Source organism: Nelumbo lutea, chromosome 4, assembly GCF_056320005.1.
Source record: "Nelumbo lutea isolate HS-2025 chromosome 4, American lotus-T2T, whole genome shotgun sequence".
In the NCBI taxonomy this organism is placed as follows: Eukaryota; Viridiplantae; Streptophyta; class Magnoliopsida; order Proteales; family Nelumbonaceae; genus Nelumbo; species Nelumbo lutea.
Window position 1 is genome coordinate 11,800,203 of NC_142687.1, and position 19,437 is coordinate 11,819,639.

Sequence of the window (19,437 nt, forward strand, 5' to 3'; positions counted from 1 at the left end):
ACAAGAGAATAAAAAACGTTGACTTCATCATTTTTCTTCAAGTTCCACCTCTACTTGCATCATCATCTAATCATCTCCTTGTTTGCTACCATCTACTTCAGGTGAAACATCAAATGCAATGCAATGCCTTCTTTGTATTGTAATCTATCTTCAGCATCCAGCCAATATTTAAGGCAGACGCATATCACCAAACTTTCATCATTCATATAGCTTCTCTTGCAGTTCAACACCCTATACCTACACTAAGACAAGAATTGAATAGTTTTTTCATATTCATTCTACTAAGATAAAATATCAAAATTATCTCATCCCTCGTTGTCGCAATAAACAATTAAAGTATAAACACTTGCTTGTAAATAAAAATTAAGTTAAATAAATGAACTTGCTGATGAACTAGTAGTAGACTTTTGTCTCTTATATAGTAAATACCGGATTTTGTCTCCATTATTGAAAATGAACAAAGTTGTTTTAGAAGTGGAACTTGCACATGTACAAGATTTCTTATGCCCACCCACTTAATTCATATAAGCTATGCATTTCAAATAATAAATTATTAATCTCTTATATTTTATTTCCAACTTCAATATTCATATTTTTCACAATATGATTCAAGTAAAATTTCCAAACCATCTCTCGTAATCCTATGATCTAATATCACAACTAAGCAATAAATTTGAGAAATTTTCTCTCAATATTTTTTAAATTTATTTTCCATTATTTCAACAATACTTTGAAATTGTGGGTTTTTCCTATATTTTGCAAACCATTCACTAATTATAAATAATTGATTAACTAAAAGATAACTAGTTGAGTAATAAACACAAAAAATTTCATTTTTTGCATCATACAAAATTATGAAAAATCTTTTATACAAATTGTCATTTTCCAATCTTCATCAAATATACGATTGTATGGAATTTTTGCATTATAAAAATCAGTAAGAATTTATTTGTATACAATACAACTTTGTAGCATAAAAATAGGTAGAATTCCATCTATGTTGAACATCTAATACAAAATGTTTATATTTTAAACCATAATTTTTACATAAATATTTAAATTATTGTTTCTTGCTCCAAAATTTTTCAATATATATTATACAAATTTTAATTTTATAAATATGATGATAAATAATTTTTAAAGCATCTTGAATACATAAATTTAAAATATGACATGCACGTCTAATATGAAATAATTTACCATCTAAAAATGGTTTTAATTAAGATTTTAAAATATTTATTGTTGAATCGTTGTTATTATCATTATCAAAACTAATAGAAAAATGTTTATTTTCAATTCCATAAATATGTAAAGCATTTAAAATACTTGCAGCAATAATTAGGCTAGTATGTGGCAATTCAAGCATAGTAAAACTTAAAATTCGTTTATGTAAAACCCATTTTTCATCAATGACCAGTAATACAAATATAACTTATGCTAAATCTAGATGTCAAAATATTAGAAGTAATTGCAATTCTATAATTAAGATTTGATAAAATATAAATTAAAATTTGTTTATATGAATACAAAAATTTTAAAGCATATGTTCTAATAGTATTTCAATAAACTTTTTTAAATTGTGAATTTATAGATTTATGTACAAAATTTTCAATTTTATTATCTTCTGCTAATAAAAATTGATGTTCAGTATGCACAATATATTTTGCTAATTCTTGCCTCATTTTTTTATTGTAAATATTTAAAAGTACCAAAAATCTCAATTCCTATTTGTGCTTGTGATGTTTCTTTCCCCTCTTCTTCTTTCATCATACGGTGTTTAAAATGTCTACCCAAGTGGCCAGTATACTACTATAGCTATAACCACTCATACATTTTGACAAATGACTCTCTTTCCCTTCCCCTAAATCTCCTCTATTTTAAATATTATCCAAACTGGGTTAATCATCATAGTATTATCTTTTTTCTTTCCCCTACCTCTATTAGCAATACTAGGGGTGGGAACGTCAATAATATTAGCAGAATCATCCATATCAGCACTAACACTATCATATTGTGACCAAAAGACATTGTCAACATTGATTACATTGGGGAATTGGCATTGAGAGCGAGAGGAGCCTACCATTTTTCTAATAATTAAAAACAATAAAAATCAATTTAATTGCACTTACCTGTATTGTCAGTTTGGAATTTCAACAATTGAAGCCTCCAAGCTCCCAAATTGCTAATTTGCGATACCCGAAGAAATCGTCTTTTTGTTGAAACTTTAATCAAGTTGAGAATTGGAGAGTATAGACAGTATGAGAGTATTATGTATGAGACTAAGAGACTAAGAGAATATCAGAATTTGTGTGATGAGAATGGTGGAGAATATAGCTATTTATAGGAATTGAAAACAATTTAATTCCAAAAAATATCATAAAATATTTGTTTTTTTGTTGTTGGGAGGGTTATTTTGGTTAGTATAAAGTCATTTATCACTTTACTTAAATACCCCTCTAAAGTAGTTGTTATATAGTTTTTTGGGAGCATTATTGTCATTTTATCTCCCCCGAAACCGAGATACATAAATACCCCCCTATATAGTTGTTTATAATTATTGGAGCCCCCACCCCCCCCCCCCCCAAAAAAAAAAAGTTGAAACTAGCGGGGGGGTCTCTAATGGCTAGTTCTTTGGATAGGCTGAGCATGGCCCGCTGTGGGCTTGCAGGTCGGGCCGTGCTCGTCGGCTTTACATGTGATAATTATAGATGATGATAATGATAGGCATAATGTATCCATTTTTTAATGAAATTTATGTAATTTTTTATTTTTTATACTTTTGTTTTTCATTATTAATCAGATGCATATTGCAAAATTTGAATCTAATTGTGTAAGTACCTCATAATGGGCTACAGAGTTTTGGGTATCAATGATAGGCCTACTTATTTGGCTAGACTCTTATTTTTGTGATGTTTTATCTTCTTAGTGTATATATATATATATATATATATATATATTTGTTTATTTATCAAAAGAAATGTAAGATTTAAAGAGAGGGAATTGAATGAGGTGAAAATTGTAATTCAAACTACATTTTAAACCCCACAATTAAATATGGATTAAATTAAAAAATGGGTATTTTAGTTAAAAGAAAGTTTCACAATTTTTTTTCATATTTTTAATAATAGTTTAAATTTGAAGTTATAGATGTGTTTAATTTTTTCTATATTTTTCTTTTATTTCTACGTGCATAAAAATAATACTATTATTTACACATTTTTTTTGTTTGATATGTTAAATATATGATATTATACATGTGTCCAAATGTTTTTTTTGTAAAATTTATGTACTTTTTATTTTATTAATTCTTATTATTTAATCATGACATTAAAGGTTGATAGATTTAACCCAAAAGGTGAACTATTGACTCCGCTAAATATGAAAATGATTTCATTTTTGGTTAGTTCTAGATTATATATTTTATTTTCATCATCAATCAAAATATTTATTGTTTATTACACTTGCTTTTTATTTGATTAATAAAAATATCATTAATGTGTCTATTTTTTCTATATATTTTTTAATTTTATATATTATTTTTATTTAAAAATTTTATTATCTAACTATGACTTCATGAGTTAGCCAATTTAATTTGGAAAGTTGAATTGCTTAGTCATCACTTTAATAAATAATGATATTGTTTTTGAGTGAGTTTTAAAATATATGGGTTTATATTATTGAAAGTATTGGACATATATCTAATTAGTAGCATTTACTAGTGAAAATTTAATTTAAATATGGGATTTAATAAGAGATAATGTGTGTTAATACCTTAAATACAATAGTTAATGAGAGGGGATTAAATGAGGTGAAAAGCATTAATTGAAATTACATTTTCAACCTTCATAATTAGAGATTGACTAAATAACAAATGTGGGCATTTTAGTTAAAAAAATTCCACACCCTCATTCGTACTTTTTATAATAACATAATATAAATTAGGGAAATAGAAACTTTTACTTTGTTCTACCTTACAAAATTTTATTTGTTTTTTTAACTTATATTTCAAAATCTCCACCTTTGGTATAGTATTTATCCCCTTGTATTATGTCAAACTCCCTCACATGTTATTATTCTCAACTTATAAAGAGATGAAAATTTGTGACATGGGAAAATTTGAAAATTCCCCTTAGGCTGCATTTGGAAGAGATGTAAAATGTCTTCAATGTAAAAGTTTATGCCAATTTGGTTTTATCAGCTTTTGGATGGAGTGTAAATCAAACTCGATTTAAAACTCCACTCTGGTTTAAATTTGCTGGCGTTTGGATGGAGTGGAGTTTTACTTTGTAAATCGATGTAAAACATCATCAAAAGTAAAATTTTACATAGATTATTAATGTAAATACTACACTGATAAAATTGATGTAAAAAATCAATGCATTTCTCCATGCTTTTCGAAGTTCAACGGCAACTTTTTTAATGTTCGATGTAAAACCACATTGATGTACTTTTACATTTGTCCATTTTACACTGCTTCTGAGCACAACCTTAGAGAAATTGTTATAAATCCCAACAATCTTATCATATATAGACCATATACTTGTCTTGGTTTTGGTGCAAGTTATACATTTTAGATTTGATTATATAATGTTAACTTATATTTTAAGCATTTAATTGCACATGTGCATATCACATGCCCATACATTAGTACATTATAAACACTAAATTTAATATTGAAATAACCAAAAGTAGTTATAAATACATGAGAAGTGTAAATTTAATGGTACATATGAATAAATACATTACAATTTAATACAACAAGACACATATGTTTCATACAATTTTGTTGATAAATACATCAAATTCTCAAAAAAGAAAGTTATAAATATTATATTTTATATTTGTTGTAAAGCATAAATACATTATTGTTTAATGTAAATTAAAGCATTAATGAATCATTTATAAAAAATAACTTTAACTTAAATGTGAATATTAATTAAAAGTATTTTTGCTTTATTTGTGGATTAACCATATTCTAACTCTTCTTTTATGTAAAGATATCTTATTGCATTTTCTATTATGTGACTTACTTTAACATCATACTACCAAACCCAGGGGCAATAATGGATAGCAAGCAGTTGTTATCTCAGTTTGGTGATGTTTCTTTTTGCCATGTTCATAGAAATTTAAACTATTCGCTTGTATTTTGGCCTCTAAAGTTATATCTTTTGTTAGGGTAAAGGAGCAGTTATCTATTCCCCTTTTGGAATGAGTTCAGCTTCAGTCCAGGCATGCTGCGTATGGGCAACGTTCACGCATTCGGATGACACACCACGTGTCGGCAATTAGAAACCGTTATCCTCTGGAATCCCATAACAAGTCTTAAAGTGTCAAATAAAACATATTACAGAAGGTAATGAAACCAAAGCCAATCAAAGACTATATGGAGGAATATGGTTGCTATCAGACCTGTTTTCCATTGGAGAAGGGATCAGAAAAAGTCTGCCTCCGAGAGCTCATCGACCCAATACGCCATGACATCGATCCATCGGACCTCTGTGATAGCTGGTGCCATCGACAATGCCTTCCGGTGCAAGAACTCCTACTTTGCCGCCATTTTCCTCTACGACCCCCCTCTCCTCTTGCTCGTCGACCCAATATATTTCGTTTCCTTCTTCGGCATGCACATAAATTGATTACCCATCTTAAACAAATTGAATTATTAAGGCAAAGAATACCCACGAATGGCTCTGCCGATTTCGTTGGAAAATGGACGGAATCACAAGAGTCCCTGGCTCAGGGGAAGAAATGTGCTCTTAAAGAAAACCCAGATGGAACTTCCCATTCTATTATCTTAATGGAGAGAATTTAGGTGAGATTGGTCGAACAAAAAAGAGATTGGACAAAGAGAAATATAGGTAAAACACGATCCAAAAAAAGTTCAAACTGAAACGGTAGACATTAAAAGCTTCATTTATTTATATATTTTTGTTTTATACTTTCTCTCTCTCTCTCTCTCTCTGAGTTACAACCTCAGTGGGTGGGAAACAATTAACGCTGGTTCGGTTTATCTTTTGTCTGAAATGGAAAATTTTATGCTAGCCTGTGCAGGTAGATTACAAGTGTAGAGACTAGAGAGAGCTGAAGATTTCAGTCAACGAGCAGTGCGTGCGGTTAAAAATTGTAGTCGGTGAACTCTTCACTACTTGTGAATGAAGAAGAATAGATGCAAAAGATACAATACCTGAGGTTGATCCCGCCGTCGGTGATGGTTGTGCAATCAACCGGGCGGATGGGGAGAGAGAGCGTGAGATTCATTTGCGAAAAGAGAGGAGAGGAGCTGAAGGCTGAAGACTTCTCGCACGCTTCAGCCCTTCACATGATTCAGAACACATGATACGTCCTCCGAATGCGCAAAGGTTGCCTAGACGCAACATGCCTAGATTGAAGCCGAACTCTTTTTGAACCTTGTTTGTTCCTCCTTTTTCTTAATATAAGTGTTTTGTTATTAAAAAATAGGAAATTTCTGATGGGTGCAAGTTCTGATTTACTTATGGTAGGTAATGTTGAAATTTTTTATTTTTATGGGTTGTGAATGTGCTATACAAGGAAGCATATGTAACTTAATTCAAAGTTTAGTCTGGAGAGTAATAATGGGGGGGGGGGGGCAAAACTTTTGAAGTGAGGAGAAGAATTAATTTGGAGATGACTTACTCAAGGCCAAAGTTGTGTCGATACACCATATTCACACAAAATATGCATTAAAGATTCATCCCTAAATTACACATTAGGCAAAGGGTATCTAAGTTCATCCCAAGATTAACCAACTAGTTTTTGTAAGGATCTTCTACATGACAAGGAACCACAAAAAGAGCTTGACCCTCGATTGCACCTTGAGGGTTTGAATGAAGTTTTTTGCCATGATGACCCACTCACTATCACTCTCAGGTTGTAAGTATGGATAGGTGGCAGAGTTAATTGTGAAATTCCCATTTGTGCTAGGGCCCCATCACATACGATCTTTCATATTGGACTCAAGCAAATAAATCCCTTCTATTTTTTTTTTTAAATTGTGGGGTTATTTTGGTCATTAACTTTGTTAGGCCCAAATAGTTTGATTGAGGATTTAAGTAATCACTGACCTTGCTATTAAGATCAGTGCGAACTACATCCCTTGTGTTGAAAGTTATCATTTGTCAATCCAAAACAAGGGTTTCTCTCAATTCTCAATACTCCAATTTATTCATTTTAGAAATGTCCCATTATTTAGAATTCATTTCCAATTTAAGGACATGTTCCTATTTGGCATCGCTTCAAGGAAGTTCGGTTTTTTTAGTTACTTGCTTCAAATCGCTTTCACCCATAGGTGGGTTGTGTTTGGTATAATGTAGTTGCATTGATGTTGTATTTTCGGTAAATCATTACAAACTTGTGTGAAATGCTGAATTTGACATTTTAAATGAAAAAATTAGTAGTTTGTTTTGATCAACTCATTTAAAACATTTCATGTAAAAAAACCTCTCACACCGTAAATTTGTATTGAATGCAGCAGCAACAACACAATACCATTGTACCAAACACCTCCTAAGTATTCAATAATCCAAGTATAATTTATTATTAAAACCCCCATTACAAAAATTTGTAGGTCAGTCGGGCTCCTCCGTATTGATTATGAATTGTCAATTGTTTCAAGATTGTGCATCGTACCCTATGCGTTTCCAATTCTATAAAGGCCTTAGAGTTTTTGTTTTTGTTGTAGTAACGCAACACACACCACCCTACATTTTTGTTTTGAGATTGGAGGCAAAACAAATACAAAGGCATATAAGGTTTGATTAACTTTTCAATTTTCATGAGAACCATTCACAAAATTGGCTATACACATTTATAGTTTCTAGCATGCCACATGCCAATTCATTGGCATTGATAGACATTGATGGGGCGCCCCACAATGCTCCACAATACATCCTGACCTTGTATTAGGTACATCTCCCGATGATGGACATTATGGGGCACAGATGTGAACTCCCGAATATATAGGTAATTAGATGTTGAGATTTACAGTCAATAGGTGCGAAGGGAGCTGACCATCTGGGCTCTCCTTCCCCTTCCCCCTTCTAGTTTCTCCCCCTCTTTCCCTCTCTCTTTTTGTTTTGAAAGAGCCTTCCTCTCGAGTTTTTCTCGAGGCATTTTCTTAAGTTTTTTCTCAAGGTTTTGTTCTCTGTTCATGATTTGAATCTGTTCGCGGTTCTCCAACAGATGCTATTCAAGGTGAGTTTCATTCATAGTTTCTCCATCGGTGGTAGTCATTTGGAATTCTATTGGCAGATTCACTCGTCGTATGTGGTTGATTGGAGATGTGCTTTTCTACTTCTGTTGGTGACATTTATTCACATTTATTTGATTGCAAAAGTTCTTTATGTTCTCCTTCATCCAGTTATATATTTTGTTATCTTGAGAAGTTGTTTCTGGATTTTTTTTATTGGGCTTTTCATCATTTTTTGTATCAATTTCTTGATTGAATGACATATGATGCCTATGGGCGGTTACAAAAAAATACGGTCAACAGGTGCACAACAAGTTCAGTTTAAACAAAGTGTAACACATTTCAATTCCTTTTACTTGGATGGTATTATTTTTCCCATTAATTTTATTATCTATTATGATTTTATTGCTCCATGTAAGACCTCATACATTTTTTAGGGAGAATGACGGTTCAGCCCAAGGCCATTATTTGTAGGCCCAAAGTACTGTTGGGGTAGGTGCCAGTTCGGGATTAATGCCAATTCATAGGCAGGTATTGGTGCATAGGTTGTGGGTTGTTGACATTTTGAATGTTTGTAACTGTGAAATGAAAATAAAAAATCTGCATTGGGCTTGTTCGTACATTTCTTTATTTAATGACTTATAACACATAAATGATTTAGGCATAGTACATTTAGGCAATTTAATTTGATATGGGCACACATTGGGTGATTTAATTTGATATAATTTGAATCCCTAATCCCATTCGGGTATTGATGGAAATATGAAAAAGAATTTATCATTTGGGATGGAGTTGCAAACAGATGATAGGTAGACCCAAATTTGATTCATTGTAGTAGTTGTCTCTATATTAAAAAAACTAATTTCAAATGATGTAAGTTCCATAAAACAAGTTATTGTTTACAAATAAAATTTGATATTGTAAGTAAATTCAGTTTATTATCACCAGGATTATGATGAAGATGCATAAGGAAAACCATATGGAGGAATCTTGATTGGGATACCCCTGCAATGGTACAAAAACACTATTAAAATGATAAAAAACTCATACACTTGCGGTAAGCACACAAAGCCACTCGGGACGTGCAATGGGTATAAAATGCCTCCCGAGATCTACGATAAGAACAAAGGGCCATCCAAGACCCACAATGAGCATAAAACACCTCCTGGAACCTGCAATGACTATAAAACACCTATTGGTACCTGTAAATATCACCCAAGGCTTGTGATGGATACACAATTAACACCTTGCGATGGACACAAAATGATGGTCCATGACTGTAATGAAATGGTGGACAAACCCGAGGCCGATGACACCCACCTACGGGAGATAAACATTCATTACAGTCATAGTGAGTTATGACAAGACATTTCGAGGATAACTAATGAAACACTCGAACACGTTAGTCGGATCAAGATCTTATCATCGACATGTGTCCATAGAGGAACCGTAAGGGAATGTAGCCTACATATGCCACGTGATAATCCTTAGGAGAAATGAAACATTGTCCTTTAAATATCTCATTAGACACGTGACGAAACCCTAATGGTGCTTGACATAAAAATAAAGATCAATTTTCTTAGTATGAAATGTCTCATTTTATATCATTCTCCTTATAGCCTTGGGTTTATATCTATAAAAGAGATGACAAATTCCCCTCAAGAGGACGACCACATAGCTCTAAACCCAAAGGTTTCTCAGGGAGATCTCTCCCTTCTCTCTCCCTTCTCTCTTATCTTCCCCATCATCTCTCTGAACCTTTGGAGACTTGACCAAGAGAGTACAATATTTACCTAAATTTAAAATAATGGGTGTCCAACAAATTAATAAAAAATAGCATTTGATTATTCTATAGTATATTAAAATATTAAGGGTTTATTTTCCAGAACTTTCCTCCACATTTCCCACTTTCTCTACATACACAATACACTTTTTAAAAGTATCTATGTGTTTGGGTCCATTTACGTTTATTGAGTATATGTTTGGCATCGATGCTGCAACACTGAAGGTTGTTTCTTGGAGCACTGTTTTTTTCTACATGGTGTTGATGTGACACCGTTTTTTGGAGAAACAACAACCATTCCAAATAGATAATGAGTAGATGGTGCCACATATGCGCTTCATCAGCAAAAGCCTCATTAATTGTTTCCGTACATATCGATGTTTGCAAAAGAAAACATCAATTTTTGTGCGCCTCTCCCGTTTTATGAAGCTTTATTTTGGAGCTTATTGAAATAAGTAGATGTTTATTGGCACTTTGCTGATTCGGTACCTAATGACACCTATGTGTCATAAAACGCCCACATTAATAGCTTTTCTCAGTTTTATAGCCACACAAATACAAAACGTTTATTCAATAAAAGTAAACGGAACCAAACACCTTTTGTGAAATTTATCGGGTGCGGGTATAGCGTAGACTCAGGAGTCAGGAGAGGTAAGGCCCAAGGGCATTTAGTCTATTGATCATCACTGACCAGTGACCACACCAAGCTCGGAAAGCGGCAAAGAACACTTTATGGACTAGTCTGCAACAATGTCCACATGTACGATGGAGATTAGTTCGCCAGTGGTCGTGAATCGACGGCCAGAACTGCATTAACCTTCATTCTAAAGGTAAGTTCAATGGTGGGCTTCCCAATCAACAGCACAATCCAAGCTAGATCCCTCTCAATCGTTCGCTCGTTCGCCTGCATTTTGTTGCCACTGCAGTTAAGGGGATTCCAAACTTTAGCTCTTCACTTTTTTTTTTTCTTTGTTTTATTTATCAGTTTTTCTTTTAAATAAGAGAACTATGTTCCAATCACTCCCTCCTTTTTGATCTGAAAATTAGGGTTTTGATATTCTCACATTTTGCAACAATAAGCTACAGATCAGATACTGATACTCCTCACTGATTCCTGTCTTTTTCCTTTTATTTGGTTTGGGATCTTTCGACCAATTTAATGTGAAATTTGTTGCTTTTTTTTCCTAAGCGGAATTAGGGTTTTGATTTGGTGTCTAGGGTTTATTTTGCACATTGTGGTTTTAACTGGTTCGCACCAATTCCTTACTTTTCATCACATTGAGAACTTGATTGATCAGCAAAAGATCAACGGGAGTGAAGTTTGTGCCCCCCCACCCCTCCCCCCTCCCCCCAAAAAAAAAAAAAAAGAAAGAAAGAAAAGGTAAATTGATAATGCTCTTTAGAATGGATCTCGTCGAGGACATATCGTCGAATCACGGATTGCTTTACACGTTTTTATTATTTCTTTTTTGATCCGGAAATTTATATTTTACAAATCCAAATTATCACGTCTAACTATTCAAATTTCGTTATGTTTTACATTTTTAAATTTTTGATTCCGAAATCTGTTTTCATTTCCCCCTTGATGTTGCAAGTGCTCTGGTTCTAATTTTATTATGTTTCTAGAATTTTGAGGCTGGTTAAAAATGGCTGAGGCAAAGCCCGGAATGAGAAAACCGGTTTTCACCAAGGTTGATCAGCTTCGTCCAGGAACTAGTGGACACACCCTTACTGTGAAGGTGGTGAGCTCAAAAATGGTGTTGCAGAAGGGTCGTCCTGATGGGCCTCAAGTACGCCAGATGAGGATTGCTGAGTGCCTGGTCGGTGATGAGACTGGAATGATTGTATTTACAGCCAGAAATGACCAAGGTATTGTTTTCCAGAACTGATTAGAACCCCTCCTCACGGTCCAATCGTAATTGTCGTATTTTAGTTCCTTTGCTGGTCTTGCAACCCATATAAGCATACACTTCATGCATCAGATATATACTCATTGTAGATTTATTTTTCTAATTCTAGTTTGTAATTGTTGCTATATTACATTCTTATGCCAAATTGGAAATATAGATGTAGACATTTGTCTTGCACTTTTGCTTTAGGAGTCACATTTTACTTTGGTAATTTGTAACACTAATTGATCTACATTCTTCCAGGAAAAGGTCATCATGGGTACAGATGAATTGGGTTTGGGTTGGATTAGGGTAGATCTGGAACCAGTCTAGTGCTCAATGCACTTGAATGGATGGAATGCAGACCCAATTTGACATTGCATCAAATCTGATTTGGTTGGGTTGGTTCTCTTGCAGTTGCTATTTGGTAGCGGGATGGCTACTAAGAATCATCTCTGCTATGCATTCCACCATTGGAAAAAAATGTCTTCGCTAGGAATTTAAATCTATAAGTTGTATATTTAGAATAACACCAATTTTTTATACCAATCTCTAAATAATTTCTTCATTAGTATGTTAGATCAGATTGGGGCTGATCCAGAACTGATTAACCATACAAGGTCCACAACACTGATGCTGTGTTGCATTTTCTTCAGAACGAGCTGGTTAGAATCACTGGATTGTTGACATTTGTACCTCTGGTTATATTCAATTTGGGGCTTCTCAGTCTATAAATGGAAAATGTTTTACTTGATATTAGGAAAATCAGTTTCCCCATGCACAACAGCTTCAATGCTTCAATAAAGTCATGTACCTTTAATAGTGTATGCAAGATATACTATGTATTCTAGTGAAATAAATTTTCTAATTTTCTTTTATTTTTTTCCTCTTCTTAACTTGGTGCCAAAGTTATTGTGCCATTTTATCTTAATTGTATCAAGATCAACATATCAAATGAGGTTGTTGGCATGGCTGGATGACTATTGGGCATTTGCTGGCTTATCTTGATGCTAGTGATGAGTTTTCAATGAAAAATATTGTCTTTGTTGCTTAGATATGGAATGATGAAACAGGATTAGTGTAGCCAACCCCATATAGTTGGGACAAGGCTTGGATGATGATGATGATGAGTCTGAGAGTTCAGGGGCTCTCAAGTTTTCCTAGGTACTGAGAGAAAGAAAGAGATATTAGAAACTTAAAAAAAAGAAAGAAAGAGATATTAGAAACTTAAAAAAAAGAAAGAAAGAAAGAGATAGTTGAGATGCTAAACATAAAAAAAAGTGTTTCACTCCCATTGTGATGTTTTTACCACAACCAAAAAATGGGAAGACAAAATGTTGTCAAGTTGTTGTGTGCGTTTCAGCTCCTTCTCCAATCCAAAGCATGAGTGGCATGAAGTGCCGATCTGGAAATCTGCCCCACTTCTTTATAAGTTTGGAAAATAATGCCTCCATTTGCAGAATGAACTATTTTATCTCATTATTATTCAGTTTGGAAACATATACTGTGTTTGGCATGCTTACATAGAATTAATTGTGTAACTCTAAGAACTATTTTTAAGTTTGGATGTATGGAAATCACTGGAGCAATTCCTTTTTTGGGCTTAAAACTCACTCTAAGACTTGATTCTTTGTAGCTAAGAAGTTAACTTAAAAAAAGAATCACTTTTGGCTCAAAACTCATTCTTCAAATATTGATTCTTTGGATCAGAATTTTAACCAAACACAACATATTTAACATTTAGCATGTCTTGTGACCTATTTATATGTAACGAATGCCTATTATACTGACTGTATGCGATTCCATACTTTCTTGTTTGTCCCAACCGTGAGTTCTGTAGTGAAAAAAAAGCATGAGTTCTGTATGGTTTGAGGTTTGTAACCAGGAGCAACTCAGGGGTGTTGAGGATGATTTAAGTCTAAACCTGAAGATCTAATATTTTGAATCTGTATTCAACATGGGATTAATTGCTTAGCCTGGACTGGAGTTGCCTTGGATTTTCATGTTGCATGGTGATACTGACATGATCATACAAACACCAAACACCCAACTGTGATTAGGTATTGACTGCACATGGTGATAATGGTTCATTAGTGTGTTTTTGATTCTCTTTGCATCTTCTTTAGTATCATTCATTGGCATGTTTCAGAACTTTTTTGCTTCACTGCTTCCAGGTACTTAATACTTTTTGTAACTCATGCCAGTGGGTTTTTCAAGATGTATTTTTTTTGCTCTATTTTTGCTTCTAACTTGCTGTTGCTGCAATCTCTTATCCTTTTTTGTCACAAGGTACCTGGGCCATTTTAAAGGATAATGTCATAACGTCTGTATGGTAAACCTTGAGGATTGAGATATTTGCCATATTGAAATTCTGAATATGTGAAACCTCTTTTCTCGTAGAATGAATTAACTCATGGATACTTCATCCCTGGGTTAAAACTCTAAGAGAGATGGCTATACTTTTCCAAGGAAAATATGCATGTAGGGTACCAATTGAAGAATGGAAATTTAGAACTCTATTAGAATGAGTTATCTCATCATGTTTTTTCCTCTTTTGGCTATGTGTAAATTGGGATGTTCTTTTAAGGAGGGGACACCTTTTCCCTTTTCTTTTCCATTATTTAGTAGGTCTTTTACCTAGGTAATTTTTGTGGCCATTGCATATTAGGTTACGGTTCTAATAGGAGGCATGTGTTTGGATCCATCTGTCTAGAGCTAATGATTGTATATTTGTGTGGGGAATCGGGCTTCTTCATCACTAATATTTGTCTATTACTAACTTTTTAGGTTAATGTACATCTATCCACTGATAGTTTTTTTCCTCTTGTAGGTGTACCATGCCTAGCTCTTTGTATATATTTTTTTGGTAAACTAGCTTCTGTAATTTTTTTTTTTTGATAATTACTAGCTCTGTAATATTTTACTCCATTATTTGTAGTTGTATGCTTTTATAGGGACTTCATTACATGCTAGGCATGCATGGTTATGTCACTTTTTGCATACGTTTTAAATATCATTGAGTGATGAATGTTTCTTGTTTATTCCAAAAAAAAAAACAACATTGCACATAAACTTTACTTGTTTGTGGATGCTTCCAAGAGGCAGTTGCCAGATTCATACAAGGTCCTCCGTTAATTCTAATAGTTGTGCTTGTTTTTATTCTTGTTACAACTACAACTGCAATATTCTTGTTATTGTAATTATTAACGTCATCATTACTGCTACCACTGTTATTGTTGTTGCTGTTCTAATTTATATAATTATATTATTATTCACAATGAGACAATGTCTTATGTCCAGTGGACTTGATGAAGCCTGACACTACTGTAATCCTGCGGAATGCAAAAATTGATATGTTCAAGGGTTCAATGAGGCTTGCTGTGGACAAATGGGGTCGTGTTGAGGTGACTGAACCTGCCAATTTCACGGTGAAGGAAGATAACAACCTTTCACTGGTGGAATATGAACTGGTGAATGTTGTCGAAGAGTGAATCGATGGAAAGTGATATGCTCCTCACTACCCCCAAGAGGAAGTTGAGTGAAACAAGATGTGGGTTTTGTGGTTTTTTGGTTGGAAAAGTGGTATTTCTGTTGTTTTCCTGGGCATCCGGGTCCAAGTTATCCATGAAAATTCTCTTTTTAGGACAAAAAATCTTGAAGCTACTACTAAGGAAGTCAGGTCATACCTAATCAGCAGCTGAGGCAGCCGGTGGACCTTCCAAGGAAGACCTCGATGCAGATGGTGATTGCACCCGACAGATGTGATAAAAACAGCTGCATAGAACTTGTTTATGGTTGTTTCTTATTTTAGGACAGGAATTCCTCTTCGGCTACGAGACAATTTATAAATGATATGACAAATATGGCCCTTCCTTTTTTTTTTTTTTTTGTTTCATGTACGATTCTTGCATGCTTTGGTTCTCGATGTCTCTGCTCTACTCGTGACTCAAACATGATTCTATATGTGCAAGTTCATATTTTATATTTATATATATGTGATGCAGCGTGCTTTGAAATTCGAATGTAGAAAAAATGGAGATCAAAGCTACTATATATCCTAATATGGCTGGAGCCTTGGATGTGTAGACCAAAGATCAGCTTCAACATTAATCTTTACAATGGCCCAGTTAAGTAGAGTTACAAGTTGTAACCTGAGCCCAGAAAGTTAGCCTGGTCCTTTGTATAGAATTGCATGATTGCCGGCTCTGTATTGGGTCTGGATTCAGAATCACCGATCACAATTGACCCATGAATTAAAAGGAATAGGGTGGGAAATTGGTCTGTTGGTGTGAAATTTATGGGATTGCAGTAGTGAAAAATGTGGGTGGCTTACCCAAATAATAAAATTATAAAAAAGGTGTGTTCAGGGAGGTTGGCGGTCTTGGCTGGATTCACTTGTTGGGCACATTGGTCACGGGTTGTATTGAATCGCTTGTTCTGCCGTCCCGTGGAATTAAATGTTTGAATGTATGAATGAACAGATAATGAAGTTTTTTTTCCTGAAGCTCTAGTGTCTTGATTCACCAACTTTTAGGCCATAGCCATGCCAGCAGCTTTTGTTGGGAGGAGTTCCCAAACTCGTTTGTGTAATACTGCACACAGTTATAAGGAACATCTTAAAGAACAAGATGAGATAGACTATCCATTTCATGGATTCGCAGTGAAGGCTTTTTTGAGAATAGGAAGTTAGCCACCAACTTGTGAAGCAATCGATGGTCGATGGGGCACTGCTCTCTCGACTCTCATCCAGAGCTAGCAAAACATTAACTCTGTTATTAATTATTATAGTATGTGTTTGTCAATGCCGGTGCGTCTAGGGCAAAGCAGCAAGCCTAATTGTGGCTTGAGATATTACTAATCACATTCTTCTGCCCTTCCTACTAATCTAATATAGTCACAGCTGCCCTATCATTTCCCTTTGCCCTCTCTCTCTCTCTCTCCTTCAACTTTTGTTGATACTCTAAATATGCTACAAACCCCATCGTCTCTTAAACCAAATGGAATCATTGTTGAAAAACTTCGTAAGCAAATCCTTTTTTCTTTTCTTTTCTGAAAATATTGTACTCTCTGGATATCACGTTGAGGTAGAGGCTGTGTCTAGAATCCTCCAACACAATTGGCTTTACCTTTAGCCCCAACAAGCTTTAACCATTATGCCAATGAGACTTTCTGTTTTTGATTTGGCTCTTAACATTCTAGTAATAATTTTGGTCACTAGTTGAATGCCAAAAACTTATTATTCATATTTATGAGGAAAAACCATTTTATTAACAGAAGCTCCCAAAAGAAGATGTCTTTTTTCTCATTTAACACTTTTTTTTTGACGCCCCATTTAACACTGTTTGAATCAACCAACTCTTTCATATTTAATTAAATTTCTAGATCAGAATTGCCTTTATTTGCAAGATACGAATAAAGCTAGAATTTAAAAGATACAACTAAATCAGAATGGTAGAGCAATGGAAGATATGATTTATCAACTGAAAGCATCCTTAATAGTAGGAATTGAGAATAATTTCCTTGACGGTGTGGCTTCAATAGCGCTAGATAGGAGAGAAGGAGAGAGACATCTGGCATCTGGCATAAATATTGCTAAACGTAGTATTGATATCACACACGAAGTTGGGATAGCTGTCAGCATATCAGGGCAGCAGAACGCGGCTAGTAATCGATCCCGACTGTACTGTTACCAGATGTATCATCGCATCAACCAAGGGTTTCTAGCAAATCCGGAGTCCCATGCATGAACTGCACGTTGAAACCCATTGCGTTATGGTTATACCTGGCAAAAAGTCGATCCAATCCGTAAACCCGATCCGACCCATAAATGAAGTAAACATTTTCTAGTGGTAATGAAAAATCAAATTAAAAAGAGGCATTTTGAAAACTTGGAAAAGTAGCTTTCTATTATTTTACAAGGTGCTGATGCAGCACCAATATTTGTATAAGATTGGAGTCTGAAATGCTGCCATAGTTTTAAGGTTGTATTTGGTTCCGATTTCAATAGTTTGGTTGGGTAGAATCAGAATCCCATTCTTATTTCTCATCGAGTGGCATTTCCACATTTCCCTCCCTGATCTTTAATGAAATTTGGTTCCAACTAATTTTAATTCACATTCTGATTTTTGTCTGAACCAAAAAGATAATGATAATAGACCATTCTAATTCTGATTCTGAAAGATTTCAATTCCAATTTCGATTCCAACTGAATGAGAGGTGCAATATCCAATTTTTTCAAAAGCGCCACTCTTAAAATAAACCTACTAACTTGTTCAACCCCCCCCCCCCCTCAAAATTGGCCACATAAACTCCATTGGTGGAATCCATATTGTAGTGGTGGGGGTATGTTTTCTCCAAAATAACCAACATTATCTTATTAATGAATAAAGCATCTACAACATCAGCTTTCTTTTTAAAGCAAAGGAAAAAAACATAAGTAGAGAAACACTTTTGGGGGGTGCCCAATTGCCCATCATCCACACGTGCGCCCATACGTGTGCAAACAAAAAGGTTTAACTATTCATCTCTTTTGAGCTGTGAGTTGCAACTCTTTGCGAGTCAACTAATAGTAAGTGTTCAATGATTAATTCTTTGTCGTAGTCATAGTCCACATTTGCACTGCAGACAAAGCCAAAAGGCCCAAGACAAGAGCCAGATGTAAGAGAGAGAGAGAGAGCTTCATCTGTTGTCCATATCAACCACCTACCATGTGCTGCATGGAGATGAAAGGATAAGAGATACCGACTCGTGCAAGCTTAGTAACTTGCTTACATTTTCTTTCCCATGTTTATCACAAGTAGTATAAATCCCTGATCTTTTGGGACAATAATGGAGTTGGAGGATCCACTGTACAGTTGTACTCCTGAGGTGGACAGCTCAACAGATAACCCCTAGACTATTGGGCCTGATGTTGGGCTCAAGTGGGCTTTTGGGCCCAACTACTTTTCATCCAAAGGGTGGAAGAAAAGAATCACTCTCCTTTTGGGTTGGTGAACGCTTTTCCATTTGAAATAATATTAATTAATACTGAAGAATCACTCTCATGCGTCCAATGAAACTCACTTTCAGGCATGGACGCTTGAAATGTAGTAATTAAGTATTCATTTCAAGCATTATATATTGAAAGCTGAAGCTATACTGAGATTCTGCAGCAAAACAACCCATAAAGAACTCCAATAATCTGGTTATAAAATTACGATTAATGAGGTGGCCGGCTCTAGGCAGATGCATGCCATGCACTACTAGTGGTGGACTGAGTCTGCATGACAGAGCCCACGATTTAACAAGAATCAATCACAACGAGCCAACAACTCTCACTCTCTTCAGTCGCTAGCTCCACTATATATATCACTACAGACTGCAGTACTCTACACACGTGGAGGTTAACTTCAGTTCTATATGCCAAGTGAACTTACACAGGTGAACGGAATCCCACAGGACCCACAGTGAGAGTTGGTTGGTTTATGGTCTGAGAGAGAGCTGTGGAGAGACGTATTTATGATGCATATAAAAACAGTGAGGTGGTGACGGGCGAGTGACTAAATATATTGTATATATAG

At 34.6% G+C, this 19,437-nt stretch overlaps 1 protein-coding gene across 2 annotated transcripts; it reads left to right on the plus strand.

The window, feature by feature from the left end:
* Positions 1-10,542: 10,542 nt before the first annotated feature.
* LOC148853927 (uncharacterized protein At4g28440-like) lies at positions 10,543-15,894 on the plus strand. Of its 2 annotated transcripts, none has more exons than XM_088984329.1 (3): positions 10,543-10,819; positions 11,616-11,858; positions 15,179-15,894. In XM_088984329.1, the coding sequence occupies exons 2-3, from the start codon at positions 11,636-11,638 to the stop codon at positions 15,367-15,369; spliced, it is 414 nt and encodes a 137-aa protein (XP_088840455.1). In that variant the 5' UTR covers positions 10,543-10,819; positions 11,616-11,635; the 3' UTR covers positions 15,370-15,894. The 2 variants fall into 2 exon arrangements, with proteins under 2 accessions (XP_088840455.1, XP_088840454.1); XM_088984328.1 differs by having other exon boundaries at positions 10,544-10,914.
* Positions 15,895-19,437: the final 3,543 nt, after the last annotated feature.